This window comes from Myzus persicae, unplaced genomic scaffold, assembly GCF_001856785.1.
Source record: "Myzus persicae strain clone G006 unplaced genomic scaffold, MPER_G0061.0, whole genome shotgun sequence".
Lineage (NCBI taxonomy): Eukaryota > Metazoa > Arthropoda > Insecta > Hemiptera > Aphididae > Myzus > Myzus persicae.
In genome coordinates, this window is record NW_019103858.1 from 129,000 (window position 1) to 148,565 (window position 19,566).

At 32.2% G+C, this 19,566-nt stretch overlaps 2 protein-coding genes across 2 annotated transcripts; one reads left to right on the top strand and one right to left on the bottom strand.

Moving 5' to 3' along the window:
• Window positions 1-951: 951 nt before the first annotated feature.
• LOC111035504 (transmembrane protease serine 9-like) lies at window positions 952-18,970 on the top strand. Its single transcript, XM_022317148.1, is given in 16 exon segments — window positions 952-1,224; window positions 7,240-7,314; window positions 7,424-7,578; window positions 7,680-7,792; window positions 8,541-8,809; window positions 9,201-9,367; window positions 10,599-10,772; window positions 12,777-12,891; window positions 13,573-13,647; window positions 14,175-14,252; window positions 14,471-14,545; window positions 14,669-14,826; window positions 14,909-15,030; window positions 15,869-16,137; window positions 17,242-17,408; window positions 18,177-18,970. Coding segments are annotated over 16 exon segments (2,304 nt in total). The 5' UTR covers window positions 952-1,133; the 3' UTR covers window positions 18,378-18,970.
• On the bottom strand, window positions 3,123-7,223 carry LOC111035507. The gene is made up of 3 exons (XM_022317150.1): window positions 6,720-7,223; window positions 4,616-4,852; window positions 3,123-3,799 (listed from the first exon to the last, which is right to left on the bottom strand). Exons 1-3 carry the CDS (start codon window positions 6,853-6,855, stop codon window positions 3,576-3,578), a joined length of 597 nt encoding a protein of 198 aa, XP_022172842.1. The 5' UTR covers window positions 6,856-7,223; the 3' UTR covers window positions 3,123-3,575.
• Window positions 18,971-19,566: the final 596 nt, after the last annotated feature.

Below are 19,566 nucleotides of genomic sequence, written 5' to 3' on the forward strand. Positions count from 1 at the left end.
AATTACCTGGGAGGTTATAATAGCGTAATATTGCAATACTGGCACCGGGTATTATTCTCCAGCACTTATTGCGGAATCATACAGATACTTTAGGTTAGTATCAGATTTTATTATTTTAATATTAATCTAGGCAGGAGATTTATTTTTGTTTATTCTATTTTTGCGTTATTACAATAATTTTTATTATGTACCTACGCTTATACCAAACTATCCAAAGATCTTACATCCATTAATGATCATAATAAATATTACATTAAGAGAATGCTACTCGGGGTCAACTCGGATATTTTTTGTCTCCGTCTTACAAGTGCGTAACATATAGCAAGTTTAGGCACAGTAGATCACGTATAGCTTCGTTAGTTTAAAAATTAGAGTGAATTGACCCATTATGAAACTTGATGGCAAGAACATTATATTTCTACAATAGTTCAGTTTTCAGGTGAATTGCGAACATTTTTATTGTAAGCTATAATATATACGCAAAACTTGATGAAAATTGAACTATCCTAAAAAAGCCCACATACAAACACAGATTTAGTTCTTACTATCAGTTTCGTTGTAGGTAGATTCATTCTAACTACATTCTATTTTTAACTGTTAAACTAACTAAGCTAAACGTCATTTGTTGAGCGTACATTTGTTATGTTACCTAAGCACTCGAAAGACGGAGACAACAAATGCCCGTGTGGCGTCCTCTTAATAATAATAACAGGTAGGTAATAATAATAATAAGCAAAGAGTAAGGATTTTTTACTCCCACTCAATGTACAACATTTAGTCGGATAGCTTACACAATAATATATTTACCTATACCTATCTATATAGGTAAGACTGCAGAGAAGGTCACGTGTAATGACTAATGGAAGTGGGAACTGCGATTTTAAATTAGTCCATGATATTGTATATATAAATATGAATTCAGAATTTCTGATTATGATAATATGTTATGATTGTGACCACCTACCAAAACAACAAATCTTGATGTTCGCTGTTCAGTATTATACCTACCTACTATTTCAGTGTTCCTCAAACGTCGGCCATGTATACTCTTCCGGAAATCAGACGATAATAATATTATTATAGTAGATACTAAAATATTAGTTGCAATAAGGTATATTAGTTTCGTGCGTATAATGAAGAGTCTTACAAGTTTACAATGTATATTTTTGCTGTTTATTGTAGTATGTATTGTACGTTTGGGATGGTGTGCACCGCAAAATAAAGGTGAGCTTATCGTTTTATTTAATATTTCATTTTGTAAATTATTTTACAAAAATCTCGATGACATTCCATCGTCTCGTAATTTAAACATTTTGTTATCGTTCTTGCTACAAAACTTTAACCTTAAACTTACCTTCATGTTTTATTTGTAATGACCAATATAATAATATGATAATGATAATGATATAATAATATGATAATGCCGCTGTATAGGTATCTAACTAACTAAAAAATTATTATATTCACGTTCCTTAGCTGATAGCCGAGTACATGCAGATCATCATTACTTCTCAACCTGATCAACAGCGTTATTAAATATTCATTACCCTGCTTTGTTAGCGTAATTCATTTTTAAAGCTCTCCAACGCCATATTTATAAATAAGAAAACAATTTTAATATAAATGGTATTGTTGGGATATTTAATAAAACTAAAATAACATAACCAATTTTAACGTCAAAATGTTTTCACATGCTATATATTTGTCATCCTTGACTTATAGTAACCAGCACGCATATTTTAATCCGATTTGGACGGTAACCTTTCTGACCGTTACCGCAGTGGGTATTTTTTACTTTACAGCCCGCCGATATAGAGATACAGAGATACAGAGATATAAGTACTAGTAGGTACAGTTCACTGGACGGAAAGAGATAATTTTCGAACTCTACAATTGGAAAATTAAACTTTCAGTGCAGGTGTCATAAAAATAATTAAAATACCACTGCATATCTAATCAACTCAAACAATACACGCTGACAAAATAGAAAAGGCTGCTACATTTTAGGGGGTGCTAAAACTATATAGATAATATAAATTTCAAAATAAATAATAATAACATTTTTTTTTAACTTCAACATTATTACCTATTTAATGGTTTATATTATACTAACAAAGTAAATAATTATCTTATTATTAAAATAAAATATGTTATAAGTTATCATCTGCAATTCAACAAGTACGAATAACATATTTTAATTAACTACATACAGGTGATAAGAATATAATGTATTATTTTAAACATATTTTCCTTGTCTTTGTGATATCTTATACTTATTCAACACTTGATTATGTTTTTACGTTATTCATTGCAACATTCCCACTTAATATTTAAAATGGACAAGTCATTAAACCATTGCTGTAACGCACTTGCCCTCAACCAATTTTTAATTCGTTGCATATTTGAAAATCTATGTTCCCATGTTACAGAACTTATTGGAATTGTAACTGCAATTTGAAATAATTCGTTTATGTTAGGACTTAGGAAAGACTCCTTTTTGAATTTTTTTTTTAATAAAAATGTCGAAAAAAATATTCTTACATAAAATAATAAAAGAAGCTCTTTTCTCGGATTATTTTTGGTATGTTATAACAGTGGTCATGGAGTATTGAATAAGAGCTTGAGAGTCCTTTGACGCTGCCCTAACCTCAAGGGCCCCAAGCACACTCCTAGTAGCGCCTATGTCTCAAGCACAAAATACTTCCATTCCCTTTATGGTTCTTTTCCATCCTGCAGTGGTGTAATTATAGTGGGGGAGGGGGTAGAAAGTATTATTGAATATTGCAATATTATTGGTGCATGCACCATTTTATTAATAAAATCTTATGTACCTACTCAATATTTGTTATCAATAATTATATAATACTTACAATTTGTTTCTAAATCATAAAATACTTTTTAATCGGCCAAAGCTAATTGTCAAATACCAACGTATTCTGGGGTATGTCAATTTTGACCCACCTAGCCCATCGGTATTAATAGTTATAAGGTCATGTGTCAGGAAAATTGTAAATCATTAATTATAATAATAATAAATAATAATTTATATGAAATAAAATTAGTATTAATATTGAATTAATCGATAAACTTATTGTCCTGTATACTACGGTTCTTGTGCAGCCTATAAAGTATATAGAAAAAATAACAGAAAGTTGTTAAGACCCTTTTATTTTGGTGTTGTACTATACTAAAGTATAATCCCATGCATCTATGTAACAACGTTTTAAAATTTTAACTACAAACTGTGAAGTAGTTTCTATTATTTTTACGTGATGAAAGGTAAAGACTGAAGACATAGGCATGAATATCAAATAAATGTATTTAATTATATAACTTAAAACTATAAAACGAATATCTAAAAAGAACATTACAACTCTCTCTCATAGGTACATATAGTATTATAATAGGCTATAAATACATTGGTTCATCCGAAAACACCCAGAATACGGTTGAAATGAATTAGTGGGTTAGGTATTTTTTTATGCAATAATAATAATTATGTGATAAACATTTTCGGTACAACGAAACAAGCCGTGTACCTATAATATTATTATATCTTCTTTTTTACCAAGCTGCTACCGCTGAATCTTAAGTCCGCATTCTTGGCAAATGAATTGTTGTGTCGATGTGTCCAACGCATCTATAACTATCGACGTGTTTAGATTTCGGAACGATCTCAGATCTTTAGTGGCCGATTTTTTGAACGGTATTGATTCCGCTTCTCCGAGGTCGTCGCAGTATCGTTGACGATTATGGGATTTCGTGTTCAGTAAAAAATCCAACGCATCCGCCAACCAGTCTATAATATCGGAGGACCAATAAGATAAACGTTAGTCATCGTTAATAGATTTAACTTGAAACCTACAAAGGTAGGCGAATTAACCAATTATTTTTTAACATCATTATACAATTACCTACATTCATATAGAGTTAAATAAAGGGTGACTGGGTTGAGGGCTTATCCCTCCCCCCCCCAAAAAAAATTATGGCATCACTACATAATACATGGGAGTATATTATTATTATTAGGTATGAAAAATGTTTAATCTCTGTTTTAAAATCTGCGAAATTCATATAATCTCAGTTGTGTCATCACTCACCATACACATTGGTCATTACAACAGATATTTCAATACCTATATAAATAATAGTTTTATACATCTATGTTACCACCCATATTTCAAATACTATTTGAGCCTATGAACAGGTATAAAATGCAATGTACCTATATAAAAAAAGATAAATTCAACGTTATGTTAAAATAATAATAAAAGTAAAAAATAATTGAATGACTGAAATTGAACTCTTAACCAAAAGAAAAAGATAGTGGAGGCCTTAGCCTCCTAAAATTAAACCAAATCTCCACTCATGACACACTTACCCTGAAAACAAATCCATCAAAAAGTACTCAACTACTGAACTACCTACTTATTTATGAGTACATCAAATTAATCTAATAACGAGGAACTTATCTATTGATTATCTCTAATTATTTAAAATATATCCAGCCTCGAAAACATAACGAATTATAATCGTAATTGGTTTTTATAGTTATTATTTCCGATTTCCATATCACCCACTTCACCCTGAAAGTACGATGCAGTGCCGAAATTACCGTAAATCATAAATTGTTGGTCTCGTTCATTTTGTGTCTCCTTTTCGATGATTCTACGTTTCAGCCATGCGAATTTTTCGATTTGATTCTTTTCGTGGTGACGCTGCTGGCGCATTAACATCGTGTCCTCTTGGAAGTGTTTCATATCCAGTGGTTTCATCCGAAACATGGAATAGACTCGTCGGACCACCATTTCGGTATGTTTACTCGTAGCGAAACACAATCGATCAAAACTTCCTGGCAAATTGTTTTTATAAATAACTAAATGATTTTTTTTTCTGATCGTCCAAAAAAAAAAAACTAGGTACAAGTAATATTATTTCCAAAAATAAAAGTTTACACTTATATAGTGTGTAAAATATAACAGATAAAGCTACACGTTAATTGTTTCCAATAGATCGATAGATCAGAAGCTCGAGGTATTTATAGAGAGGGATGGAACATAGTCCTGTACAGTGTGTTATTATAAATTATTGGGTATTTAGGTAGGTACCGTTGTGTGGTGCCTATAGCCACAGATAGGATTTATCGTTTAAATAGAGAAGGTGTGGTGATGAGCCGTGATTTGATTTGCTTGTCGCAATCCTTTCTGAAATAATAATGTAACATACTAACATATTATATACACAGGTTGTACAAGGCGAAGACTTGGTAAATAAGAATATAAGACGACTTTGGTTCTAGGTTTCTAATCAATATTTTTTAGTTGTTTTATATATAATTTATAGATTATATATCTACACACTATAATGTAACCATCCGTTGTGCTTATTGTGCATTTCTGTTACAGATTTTACTAGTTAATAAATGTTAAATATATATATATATCTACACGTACCCATAGGTAATATATAACATTTGTTATTTTTAATACTGAAAATAAAAAAAAGTGAAAATAGCCGATTTGTATATCTGGGTTTTAGAAAAATGTTAATTGTAGAAACATTTATGAACGCATATCTACGGTTTATTTTTTCGTGATATTTTTAAATGTCTACTATTTTTGAAGATCTATTAATATGAAAAGTAGGAACTTAAAAAAATATTAGATTTTAATGAGTACATATTCAAAAATTCTCTTAAAATATGTGAAAAAAGTTTATTTTTTGAGTTTGCAGATATGTTTTTTACGATTAAATAAACATTACTTTACAAAAAACAAAAATGGGAATTATAAATAGATGACTAAAAAAAATTACAATTAATTTTTTTCTAAAACCCAGATTCACAAAGAGCCATTTTGAATTTAAAATTTAAAATTTTTTATTTTCAGTATTAAAAAAAGAAAAAAATGTTATATCATATACACATGTATCACAAGAGTGAATAAATTATATTCATACAATTAAATTAAAAACTATTGATTAGAACAAAAGTTATATTTCATTTGTGAGGTCTTCCAGTTACATTCGATGTATTGTACTAGTCGCATAACGGTAATTTAGGAATTTATTTTATTTTACCTATAGTACAAGCTCAGTCTTCAGGATATCTATAAATACTTGAAAATTCATACAAATAAATGAAGCAAATGATAAGTAAGAAACCATAATTACGTTTGTAGACGTAGAAAGCATAGGTAATATTATGAACACAGGAGACAGGACATCCTTATACCTCGTTATATACACGGTATATTGTGAGCGAAGAGTCTACTAATTACCTTAATGGTTATTTGAGGTTATAGATACTGGTTATAAGATAAAGACAACTTATAATATCATTTCGATGTCATCCAATTTTCCGAATAAAATAATTATATTCAATATGGTTTTTTTCTCACTATTTAAATAACTATATAAATAGTACCTTTGCATAAAATATGTTTGTGTTATCGTTACTTATCACAGTTTGTCAGGATACCACACTTTAATTAAGCATTTAACCACTTTGGTAACTAGTAAGCATGCTCTTCGATCACACTTGAATACCGCGGTATGTCCCATCCATATATATATATATATACGGATAATATATATTTTCTATATGATTGAAAGTCCCCTTTTCCTACATGGCCACCATCCGGAACCCTTCACTGCACGGTTTAGTGTGGCTTAGGCTTACTCCTTTTATTCCTGTACTATTACATTGAGCTACAGATTACCGGTAATCATGGTGGAAGAGATCAAGAAAACATTCGTCCAGAATACGATAGTTTTACCGATTTCGTAGTAAAACAACAATAGTTCAAAACAGCTATCATTATCATCAAATGGTTTTTCGGAATGTGCAGCCATCATTGTGGTTAATGATGAATCAGTTAATTATTAGCAGCAAATAATTAAACGAATAAAATTATATGAAGTTCGTTTTTTACATGAGTAAATAATCACGGGTGAAATACGGTAAAACAATAGGTACCTAAATAATACAAACAAGCGTTACCTTGAGAACAGTTTATGTCGTATACGGTATTAAGGTACGCATGTTTATTTTTAATTTTTTTAAACAATATATAATATAATATCATATTAATTATTGAAAAAATGTTTTTCGTTTTCATCGGTACAGCTGTATAAGTGATATAACTGCAGACAATACTAGAAAATTATGAAAAAATGTTTTGCCACTACAATTTCGCTCATACGACTCCTTGATTTGTATTGCTTATTGTCTTCTTGCAGGTAATAAGACCAGTAAAATTGTTTTTCCGTCAGATGATCAAACCAAAGACACGGAAACGTATTCGGCCGCTGAAAGTATGTGTTTACATTATATATTTGTAGCTATAATTTGTTATATACGATGTAGCTGTTATAAAAATATAAAAAATAATATTAATTGTTATTTGTTTTAATTTCAAATAAGAGTGCAGCGAGTATTCGCAGTTGATTTACAATTACATAAAGGATCCAGTATTATTGTCGGGTCACGACCATGTTATCAAAGTGAAAGATTGTCACGATGTCTTAACCTTAATCGTTAACGGTACGAGGACTCATCCAAAAGAATTTCCGCACATGGTAATGTTATAATAGTAACAATTACATGAAACACATAGATTTTAATAGCCATGATGTGTTAATACTTTAATCGATTTGTAATTTATTTGATAATTGTATAGGCTTTGTTGGGTTATAACAAGAACCCCAAAAGTAACGCATGGGCCTGCGGTGGATCTCTGATCAGCAATAGATGGATCCTGTCCGCAGCACACTGTGAAAAACTAGACGAAAAGTTAGTATCATATAATATACAATATTAATTTCACAGTCTTTTGAAAGACTATTGACACCGTAACTGAAAACATTTATTATTTGAGTTCCATGACTATCAAAATAATATGTAGAATTTTATATTCTTCAGTACAGATAAATACATAGTAATATCTTTGAATATCATTTTAAGCCATCTACTTACCATTTTTTAGCAATTTAAAAACACATGTAAAATACGCACTATCACGCGAAAAAGAGTAAAATAATCAAAAAACATTACTGTAGACTCCTGGTATTGTAAAACAGATTTCTACATTACTAAGCCATATTTTGAATGGATATTAGAAAACATGCAATCTCCTAAAAGTCCTAGTAATTACTAATTATGAATAATAAGTTACAATTAATTTAATTGTTCATATAATATTCGTTATTTAATATCAATCTTCAGTTAGTAATGTATACAATTCAAAATATTTATCATTCCACTTACAAAATAAAAAATTGTTTCTTATGAGGGCGGTATGATATACGATTCGACGATTTGTCTCAGTTGTACCATATTATCCTAAGCTAAGAAAACTTTACAATGGAGTATAAAAAGAAAATTAAAATACATTGATTATTAGAACAAAAGTTATTTTATTCGTCCGGTCTTTCTTGTGTTACACCCTACATGGCCGTATGAGCTACAAAAACGATTTATTTTGATGAATTATTTCTGTTGTGAAAACATTAATATTATGTATTAGTATTTATTATTGAAGAACGTTCGTGCGCTGGGCACGCCTGGGAGAACTCAACTATCTGATGGACACCGACGATGCAAGACCAATGGACTACCAAATCGACCATCGAGTAGTGCACCCGAATTATCAACCTCCGTCATTGTACAACGATATAGCGTTGTTCCATCTGGACCGAGACGTGAAGTTTTCGGCTTACATACGGCCCATTTGTCTTAACGCAGATTCCAACTGGCAGTCGAGTACTTTGCAGACGGTGGTAGCGACTGGTTGGGGACAGATATACTTCAGTTCGTTTATTTTCCTTGGCTTAAAACGATTATCGTCCAGGGCCGTACTTAATAATTAGGACCGTAGGAGTGAAGGGGGGGGGGGGGGACACGGGTGCTAAAATTATTTGACAAATGTTTTTACAGTTATAAATTATAAAATGTTGAAAATAAAAACGTTTTTTTAAATGAAATTGAAAAAAAATGTTAAGGACTACGCTTGAGCGCCAACGTTCAAAACGAAGTAGGTACCCATAGTATCTATTATAGATACTTAACAATAGGGACGTCTTAAAATGCATAGTATATTTTAAACTCTGGGTCACTATAAAACTATTAACTCGGTCTTGAGTCTTGGTACATTTTCAGAATGATGTCACGTAAGCATGATTACAAGTAACTCGTTTTACAGATGGACCAGCTAGTCCGGATCTGTTAAAAGTGACTTTGAACATGATCCCTATAAACCAGTGCAAAAGCAATTACGCGTCGATAGGGGGAACTCAGTTGGCGAACGGAATACTCGAAGAAAGTATGATGTGTGCGGGCTATGCGAATGGCGAAAAAGACACTTGTGGGGCAAGTTACATATTATCGTGTTTCGTGTTAGTCATTTTAAGAGGACTATGCTGCACTCGTACACACGCATAACGTACAAGAGTCATGTAATTCTGAATCATTCTACACGTTAGCCATATTTAATATTGGAATACATCTGCCCACATTAAGTAAACGAAAACGTTATAGCCATCGCACGATCTACTGACTGCAGTGTCGATGTCTTTCGATATTTTAATTTTAAAGCAAACGATAATTCTTTTTAAATATTTTGTAGTTGTAATTTTTTTGTTTTAATTGCCGACAAATATGTGCCACACCCACGCATATGGGACATCATTGATTATTGTGACACTTAAAATACGAACTACGTTATACGTGTGTATAGTGCATATAGTCGCATACACATATAAATAAATGGACTGCACCTCCCACACACCCCGTCTATGTCTCCATGAAATCACCATCGTCAGTGAGAGATGCATTAATATTGTATATGATAAAGATAGAGTAAGAAAATCATAAAGGTGACATACACACTGTAGCGGTTGCGGTTTACTTGGCAGTAAAACGAGTACAATATTATCAAGGTACACGATTTACCGCCACAACCGCAGTGTATAACCTTTAAAGAAAACATGAGGTATCGTGGAATAATAATCAACAATTGGAGATGGAGATCTAACTTAAATCATGAATTCATATTGAATGGTTGCCCAACGAGCTATGTCACAGGAAACGAATCCAGATACCACTATTAGCTCTTAATGGACTATTTTATTTTAAGTGTCATATTTGCATCTTATTGAAGTATATTATATACTAATCATAAAATATTATGAGTAAATAACAAAATAAACAATAATTATTAATTACTATTGAATTAAATAACATTTTAACAAATTGTATGTTACCACCGGAACGCTGTCGACTAAAAGATCACTAAGTGGATCACTTATAGATCGTTGGGCAACCATACTATCCTAAATCGCGCTTAAAACTAACAGCTTAATGTTTTCATCAGTGATAAGGAAGTAAGTTTTTATGAAAACTATGCGTATTTCCATGAAAAATAATGTGTTCTTCTATAATAAATCTTTTTATGCTTTATCTCCTTCTAACAATTTTGGAATAATAGATTTAGTACCTCTCTTTCTACTAGCAGTCCATTTTTTTATAGGTCTATGGAGTCCTCTGTGGTAGTATTCACGGTCATCCGTCTTAACACTGCTTCCTCGATTTTGTCACACAGGGCGATTCTGGTGGTCCACTACAAATAGCGCACGGCAATTACTCGTGCATGTATACACAAGTAGGCATCACATCGTTTGGTAAGCTGTGTGCCAAGAAGAATTCACCTGGCGTTTACACGAAAGTATCCAAGTTCTTGCCGTGGATCGAACAAATCGTTTGGCCCAAAAAGTCAGCCTGAAATGAACATAAATAGATTAAGAGGATGCCGCATGTGTTGTCTCCGTCTTATAATATTAAATAATTAAATATTAATAATATATTAAATGCAATGTATTCTGCAAAATTAATTTAACCTACAGTATTACTGTGGTATTACTCAAGGGCGCTTGCAGAAATATATACCAGGGTGCAAAGTCAAAAGTCTCTGACAATACACCACATTTAAAGTATTTTTTAACAACAAATATTAACTAAAAAAAACGTGGAGTCCATGACCCTCCCACAATCTCCCGCGACGACCTTGGTATTACTGATAGTGAAATAAATTACTATACCTAGTGACAATATTACTAATAATAATATAAGTATATAATAGAATATTATACTAAGGTTGTATATTTATAAGGCTGTCTACCAACTTCGCCCCATAACCGTTTTTTTGTATGCAATCATTTATCATTGAATTTGAATTTAACATTTACATTATAGTGACCTACCTGCTTAACGAGATGACACTTGACACCTACTGTACAGCAGAACTCTTCCCTACTTTCCCCTTTTAAAAAAATTTATTTGGTGCCTATGTTGTGTAATGATATGCTCACATATAACAATTCTTTAAAATGTAACAGATAAATAAATAACTGCCAGACTGTCGCACGTAGAAATCGAAAATCTCCAGACTCCAATAAATAATTGTCACAAACAAAAATAATCTGCTCATATTATACGATCACGGATTAAGAATCGACACGTCCTTATGTTTGTAATGGTAAAGCTTTCTTATATGCCGCCAGAGAAAAGGCATGGTAAAAAAAGGTCCTTGACGCAGAAGGGAAATCGGATGCACAAAATAACCCTTTGATGAAGCTTCCTGCACTCTTTGGTCAGCATAACCGGGTCGTTCCTTCGCCAGTTCATTCGCACCACGTACCGAATCCCACAAGCGACAACTGGACTCCTTATGACGAGCGATAATGAGTGTGTTTTATTATTTTGATTCTAGTATTTTAAGTAGTTAATTTGTGTCATCTAAAACTTCTACAGCATAACCTAGAGTCAGATAAGAAATGTAATATAAAATATATAATTCACACACGTATTCCCCCCTCCCCTACAGTCCCAAACCTTACAGTACCACACAACCTACAGATAATGGCCTCAGTTGCCGAAGCTTAAATCAAAAAAAAAAATATATATATATATAGGTATTATTATTGACCACATTTTATTACATTTTATGTACATACCTATACATTTATATTGTACAGTGTATTTGATCAAATTCTCGAATACACAACCTCGAGAGCCTATGAACACCTGGAAGAAGGTAATAACGTAATTGCAATACTTGCATCTGGTATTGTTCTCCAGCACTTATAAGTGTAGATAATCATACAGATTCTTAAAGTTAATGTCAGATTTTAATATTATTGCAGGCAACTGGGAGCCGTATTTTTGTTTATTCTATTTTTGCGCCATTACAGTTGGAATACTGATAATAATGTATTAACGTAAGTTCGGGAGTAAAAATGACAGTTATATAATATTATATTTTACCTCTCATACCAACCTTCCATAAGGTCTTGTAAGTTATAGTATATCTATAAATTATTATAATACATAATTAATAACTATACAAGTTTAAAAGATTCATATAAAAGAGTAATGAGTTACTTATACCCCCACTCAATACAACATTTAATCGGATTTCTTACAGAATGTGTTTTTACATACCTACTTATATCGTATAAAATGTTATTATATACAGAGAAGGTCACGTGTAATAGGAGTGGGATTAGTGGTTTTAAATTAGGTAGTCTTTAATTTTGTATATAAATGTGAATTCTGAATATGTTTATATTTTATACTTGTGACGTCACACTAATACAACAAATATTGGTATTCATTGTTCAGTAACTTATTTGCAGTGTTTCATAAACGTTAACCTAACGTCGACCCTATATTCTTCAACAAGTTATACGATAACAGCTATAATAGTAAATATTAAAATATTAACTCTAATATAGTATCGTACGAAATGAAGAGTCTTACAAGCTTACACTGTATATTTATGACGTTTCTTGTAATATGTATTGTGAGTTTGGGATGCTGTGCTCCGCAAAATAAAGGTAAGCTTATTATAATATTTAAATATTACGTTCTGTGAATCTTTTTATGGTGACATGTAGTGTAATTTACATTTTTTGATATGGTTTAAAAAAAAAGTAAGACCTCAAATACCTATGCCTAAATGGGTTTTTTTTCAATGCAAAATAACTAATATTATAATATACTACATTGTGTGAAAAGAGTGAGCAATGTTAGACGTGGGAGACATCAAGGGCTGCAATTTGCTCAAGACTGAAATTGGATCCCCGCAAGAGCTATATGCCTATATATACTATATTTTGTCATGCATCTGTTTCATGTACAACATCCTAGGGTCTAGGAATAACCCTGCACCTGAAACTTATATAGCGAGAATCCCAAATTGTCCTAACTGTAACGTGCTATGGCTTTCTAAACTATCCGAACCTAACGGTACGTGTCAAAAATTACTTGATAAACTATGTTGTACTTATGGGTTGGATGTTGGATGTATATTGTATACAATATTATTACGATCATCAATAATTTGATTTATTCATGTAATAACACTAAATATTATTGCTTAACTATTTCGAATCTAATGCGCACGTAGAATATATAGGTATATATATAGAGAGAGGTGAGACTTGAGAAAAATGTTTTTCTGCTGCAATTTTGATCATTTTATTTGTTGGTTTCTATTATGTACTATCCTCTTACAGATGATGTGACCAATACCACTAGTAATCTACCAGATGATCAATCCAAAGGCATGGATACATATTTGGCAGCTAAAAGTAAGAGCTTATATTATGTAATTATAATTTATTAAGTCAGCTATAACTGTTCCAAAAAAAAGATTTTTACTTGTCATTAGGACCGTGGTGAGATAAACCCTGTTCCGCGGATAATACCTGGGGGGGGGGCACACTTTTGTTGACCACCTATCATGAACTTTATCAAATCTCCAGGCCCTCTTACAAATTCCGGATCCTGGTAGAATAACTCCTCTCTCACCACAGGTATGCTTGTCATTGCAGTATTATACCTAAAATATTTTAAATTTTGAAAAACAAGATTCAGCTTAACACACCGCTGAGTTCTATTGACATGTTTACGTTTGAAATGTTGAGTGTATACAATCGTCACTATAATTCGAATTATTCATAGAATAACATAGTTATCATTAATTAACTATTTAAAATCTAATACCCACAGGTAGTATAAAAAGGGGGGGGGGGTTAGGAAATTAAGAAAAATGTTTTTCCATTGCAATTACGATAATTTTACTCGTTGATTTCTATTGTTTATTGTCCGTTCACAGATGATATGACCAATAATACCACTAGTAATTCGACAGTTGATCAATCCAAAGGCATGGATACATATTTGGCAGCTAAAGGTAACATATTATGTAATTATAATTTATTATGTAACTGTTCCAAAAAAAAAGATTTTTACTCGTTATACAATCGTCACTATAATTTGAGTTCTTCATAAAACAACAATAATTTTTATTGATTAACTATTTTGAAACTAAGGGGTATGAGAAAAATGTTTTCCTGCCTCAATTTTGGTCATTTTAATAGTTGGTTTCATTTGTTCATTGTCCACTTACAGATGATGTGACCAATACCACTAGTAATCCACCAGTTGATCAATCCAATGTCGTAGAAACGTATTCGGCCGCTGAAAGTAAGTGGTTACATTTTGTATCTAAAATTTGTTATATAAGCCAGCTGATAAAAAAAAAATTATTTCACTAGTTGTTGCAGTAGTATAGTAATATACTGCAATTTTTTTTAAATTTTAAATAAGTGTGCATGGAATATTCGAAGTCGACTTACAAATATATAAGAGATCCATCATTATTTGGTGAAGACGAGGATGTATTTATCCGAGTTAAAGATTGTAAAAATTTCAAGACATTAATCGTTAACGGCACGAAGGCCGATGCAAAAGAATTTCCGCACATGGTAATGTAGTAATTATAATATTAAACATAACCATCATAAGAATGTATTAATAGTTTTCTAATTTGATAATTTTATTGTATAGGCTTTGTTGGGTTATAGCAGGTATCCTTCAAATGACACATGGGGCTGCGGTGGATCACTAATCAGCAAAAGATGGATCCTGTCCGCAGCGCACTGTGCATTTGCACAACTCGACAACGAAGAGTTAGTATGATATTATATACATATTATAATAATGAATTTACACTTCTTATGAACACTGAAAAACATTCATTATACCTAGTTTGATCAAAGAGTGATCCAGAGTGGCATCCTTTCTCAATAATATTGTTGATTGCATACATGACTTTTTATCAATTCAAAAACTGTAAAGAAATAACGATAATATTCGGGACACTCAACATTTAACTGCACTTTGTCATACTTTTGGGTGGCTAAGCCTCGTAACCCCTTAATTTGTGCCATTAGACCAGCGTTTCCCAAAGTGTGTTCCGCGGAACCTTAGGGTTCCGTGGGACAATGTCAAGGGTTCCGTTAGATGTATGCGATTATTGAGAAAATTATGTTTATTTAATGTTTGTTGTTCAAAAAATGTTTGATTGAAAATTTTTTTTTTAACTAAGTTTAATAATGAAAAGTCATTAACAGTATCATTAAAATATTATTTGGACTTGAGAGTTTAAGGAATTGATTTTCCTTTTTTAATTTACAAAAATTGTAGTTGAGTTGGATTAGACATTGGGGTTCCGCGAAACACAAACAATTTTTTAAGGGTGCCGTGGTCGTAAAAGTTTGGGAACCGCTGCATTAGACTATCACTTCACTCGTTACCAAGGCGGCTGAATACGCCTCCGAGTATAAGTTCCATTCCTTTTGCGCGTTGTCACTATTCTCACTACAGTCTTTCGGGATAGTATGTGTTTACAGTAATCTATCAGACCTCAGTATCTATTATGTACGCAGGTTATACAAACTACGAAAAAGAGTAATTTTGATGAATATTTGTTTTTCGTGAAATCATTAAAATACATTATTATTGCAGAACGTTGGTGCGCTGGGCACGCCTGGGAGATTTGAACTATCTGACGGATACCGACGATGCCACACCAAAGGACTACCAAATTGACCGACGCGAAGTGCACCCGAATTATAAACCACCGTCATTGTACAACGATATAGCGTTGTTCCATTTGGACCGGGACGTGAAGTTTACGGCTTACATACGGCCCATTTGTCTTAACGCAGATTCCAACTGGCAGACGAGTCCTTTGCAGACGGTGATAGCAACTGGTTGGGGACAGGTTGAATATGGTTGGTTGATTATCATTGGCTTAAAACGAATATCGTCCAGGACCGTACTTAAAATGTATGGCCGTGTGCTTGGGTAAGGATGGAAGAGGGGGAGGTGGGAGATTCCAAATGTTTTTGTACTGTCATAAATAATAATAATTATTATTATTAATTACAAATTTTTTTTTTAAATTTAATTTAAAATAAGTTAATAAAAACATTTTTGAATACTAGAACCCTCGAAAATCAACGTTCAAAATACCAACAAATACTTATTATAGTTATTACTAGCCACTAGAGCTAGGGACTTCATGCCCTTAAAAACCTTAAATATGTATGCATTTATGCCCTAAAGAATCAATAAATATACTACTAAAATATGCATTTAAAAAAAATTAAATTCTTTAAAAAATCGTTAAGCCGATCATGTTTTGGTTTATATCTTGGCATTTTTTAATTATTTTAGTATAGGTTCATTATGGTTCACTGGAAAGAAAAAACACAGCACGAAAACAAAATACGAAGAACGCACAACACCAACTGTTAATTTTTATTATTCACGGAACCATCTACAACAGACTAGTCATAGTCTATAAAATATTTATTAATTATATCATTATTGGCTTATTGCCTATCGGGAATCACGCGATGTGTACTAACAGTGTACCAATAAATAACAATACAATTATAGTGATAGGCAAGAAAAACGCAAACATTAATTTTTAAATATTTATATCTGGCGCAGGAAATCTATTTAAAATTAACTTTTTTTATAAAATTAAATAATAAATACACATAAATAATTGTTAAATATGCATTTATAAAATGAAAAATGGTCAAATATGCACTTATAAATGAAATATGGTCAAATATGCAAAGTATGCAACTATACATTTTAAATATAAACTTGTATTGCCATGAAACAAATATCTATATTACTTAGCTTTGCTTTTAAATTTTAATGATTATTTAAAAACATGCAAGCTCTTAGAAGTCCCGTGCCCTAGTTAATAATTATTAGCAATAGGGTTCGCTAAAACGAATAATATGGTCCTGACTCCATATAATTTTATTTTCAAAATATTGTCACATAAACATTATTAAAATACCTAAACCGTTTTACAGGTGGACTACCGAGTCCGGATCTGTTAAAAGTTGTTTTGGACATCATCCCGACGGACTTGTGCAAAAGCAATTATGCCTTGATCAAGAAATCTCAGTTGATGCTCGGAATACTTGAAGACAGCATGATGTGCGCTGGCTATGCGGGTGGTGAAAAAGACACTTGTGGGGTAAGTTGTATGTGTTTCTTCGTTTCTTCTTCACTCTAACGTTTTAAGAGGACCCTACACGGGCATTTGTTGCCTCAGTCTTACGAGTGCGTAATATACCAAATTTACGCTCAGCTTATCAATATCAATACCTATACAATTCTAGAATTAAAAAAATTATTGGATCCCTCCGCCAGAAAAAGTTGAAAATTTCTACGTTTTTCGTATTTAATAATAAATTAAATTTGGATATATCTCACTAAACTTAGGTATAAAGTAAATAGTAACGGATCATATCCGTATTAGGTATACCCATCACACGCTCTACCGCCAATTTTGTTAGATATATTAAATTTAAAATCAATTGATAAGTCTATTTTATTTTGTTTTTCTTTAACTCGCTTTAAAAACATTACGTTCGTCGCAGAAATTCTAATTAAGACAACGGACAATGCACATTTTAATCAATTTAATCTCGTCATTATGACTACGTGTTAGATCTATTTGCTATTTAAACAACGATAAATGTGCCGCACTCTTCTTTACATGGGAAATAATTCATTATTGTGAAACGTAAAGTACGAACTATACATTACATGTGCGTAGAGTCCTGTATTGTAGTATTCAGTGGCGAATTTTCAATATCAGGGGATGAGGGACTGTATTTTTTTAAATATAAATATTGATGTCTGGGGGGGGGGTCCTGGATCTCCTCGTAAATCCACCTATGGTATAGTACCTATTCATAGTCATCAGTTTTAATTATTTTTAATCGTGTTCGTTACACAGGGCGATTCTGGTGGTCCGCTTCAAATTTTGCACTCCGAATACCCGTGCATGTACACGCAAGTAGGCGTCACGTCGGCCGGTAAGCAGTGCGCCACGATGGATTCGCCTGGCATTTACACGAGAGTGTCCAAGTTCTTGCCGTGGATTGAACGAATCGTTTGGCCAAAGTCTGTCTGAAATCAACATATTCATATTATATAGGTCAACATCGCTTTGCATTGTACTCAAGAATAATTAATGATAATCGCCTGATATTGCAGTTATTGTAATCTTTAAGTATATAATATTCCGAGTTTTTTGTTTTAATTTGACCCCGGGCTGACTCGTTGTTTGTAAAATATTTTTCAATGTCCACGCAACTAATAAGAACACCCACACAATGAAACATTTTTATTCTTATTCTTACGTCATCACCATAAGACGTAGACTACAGTATAGTACATAATATAAGAATATACGATAAGAAAATATCTGAATGTGCGTGGCATAATATTATGTTTTGTAACAATTAAATCCCAAAAAAATGACGTCGGTCGTGTAGGTACCCGCGCCAATTGTTGTAAGTTAATAACAACTTAATCACTAAAATTATTTAATAATGTTTTCATAATGTTATTCATAGAATTATAGAAGCTTTGGCGATATAAAATGTCTTGTCTTATTATCGATACCAGAAGCTCAACCATTAGTGGCTTTAATGATAATACTGAATTTAAAAAAAATGTTTGCATACCCTACATAGCCTATAGGATATGTACCCAGGAAGCGCACACATGAGTTGTATGAAAAACCCAATTATGATCACTCCATTAGGATATTGAGTAAAATGTACTAAAACATTAGCAAATGTGACACATTTCTTGTTATCGAAAACCGGGGGAGGAACTGGTGTTGGCATTCCTCTGCCCCGGTCCCCATTGTTTATTGTGCAAAACATAATGTTTTACAGCAATATAGGAATCCTGGGATGCGCGCTTCTTCGTTACCAAGTGGACTTTCCCTATGGCTAGGTGTGTGTCCACCTGGGAGCGGAAATCGGTGGGCTAACATTAAAAACAAATCTATACGAATAACACATCTATACGACTATACTCACATGAAACATTATTGATAACATATTATTATTGTGAAACTTAAAAATATACAATATACTATGTGATAGTGTTATGTGTGTTATGCGTTTAAAGTCCTCTATGGTAATCTCAGTCATCCGTTGTAACTTTTTTTCGACTCTTCATAAATATCTATTTAACCCAACAGTAAAAACTCTTTTAATAATTTTCTAAAAGCGTATGTGCTAAAGTCTTCTCATCATCAAAAAATGTTTATTCATCATTTGATACCATGTGACCATGAAGTATGTTAGAATTTATATTATTCGATAATTGAT

Excerpts from the sequence above, each read along its gene's own strand:
- LOC111035507 (XM_022317150.1), bottom strand. The coding sequence starts at position 6,855 with ATGATGGCTGCACATTCCGAAAAACCATTTGATGATAATGATAGCTGT. Across the intron at positions 4,853-6,719 it reads CTCTTCCACCATGATTACCG|GAAGTTTTGATCGATTGTGT; the intron begins GTAATCTGTAGC and ends ACAATTTGCCAG. Across the intron at positions 3,800-4,615 it reads CCAACAATTTATGATTTACG|ACTGGTTGGCGGATGCGTTG; the intron begins GTAATTTCGGCA and ends CCGATATTATAG.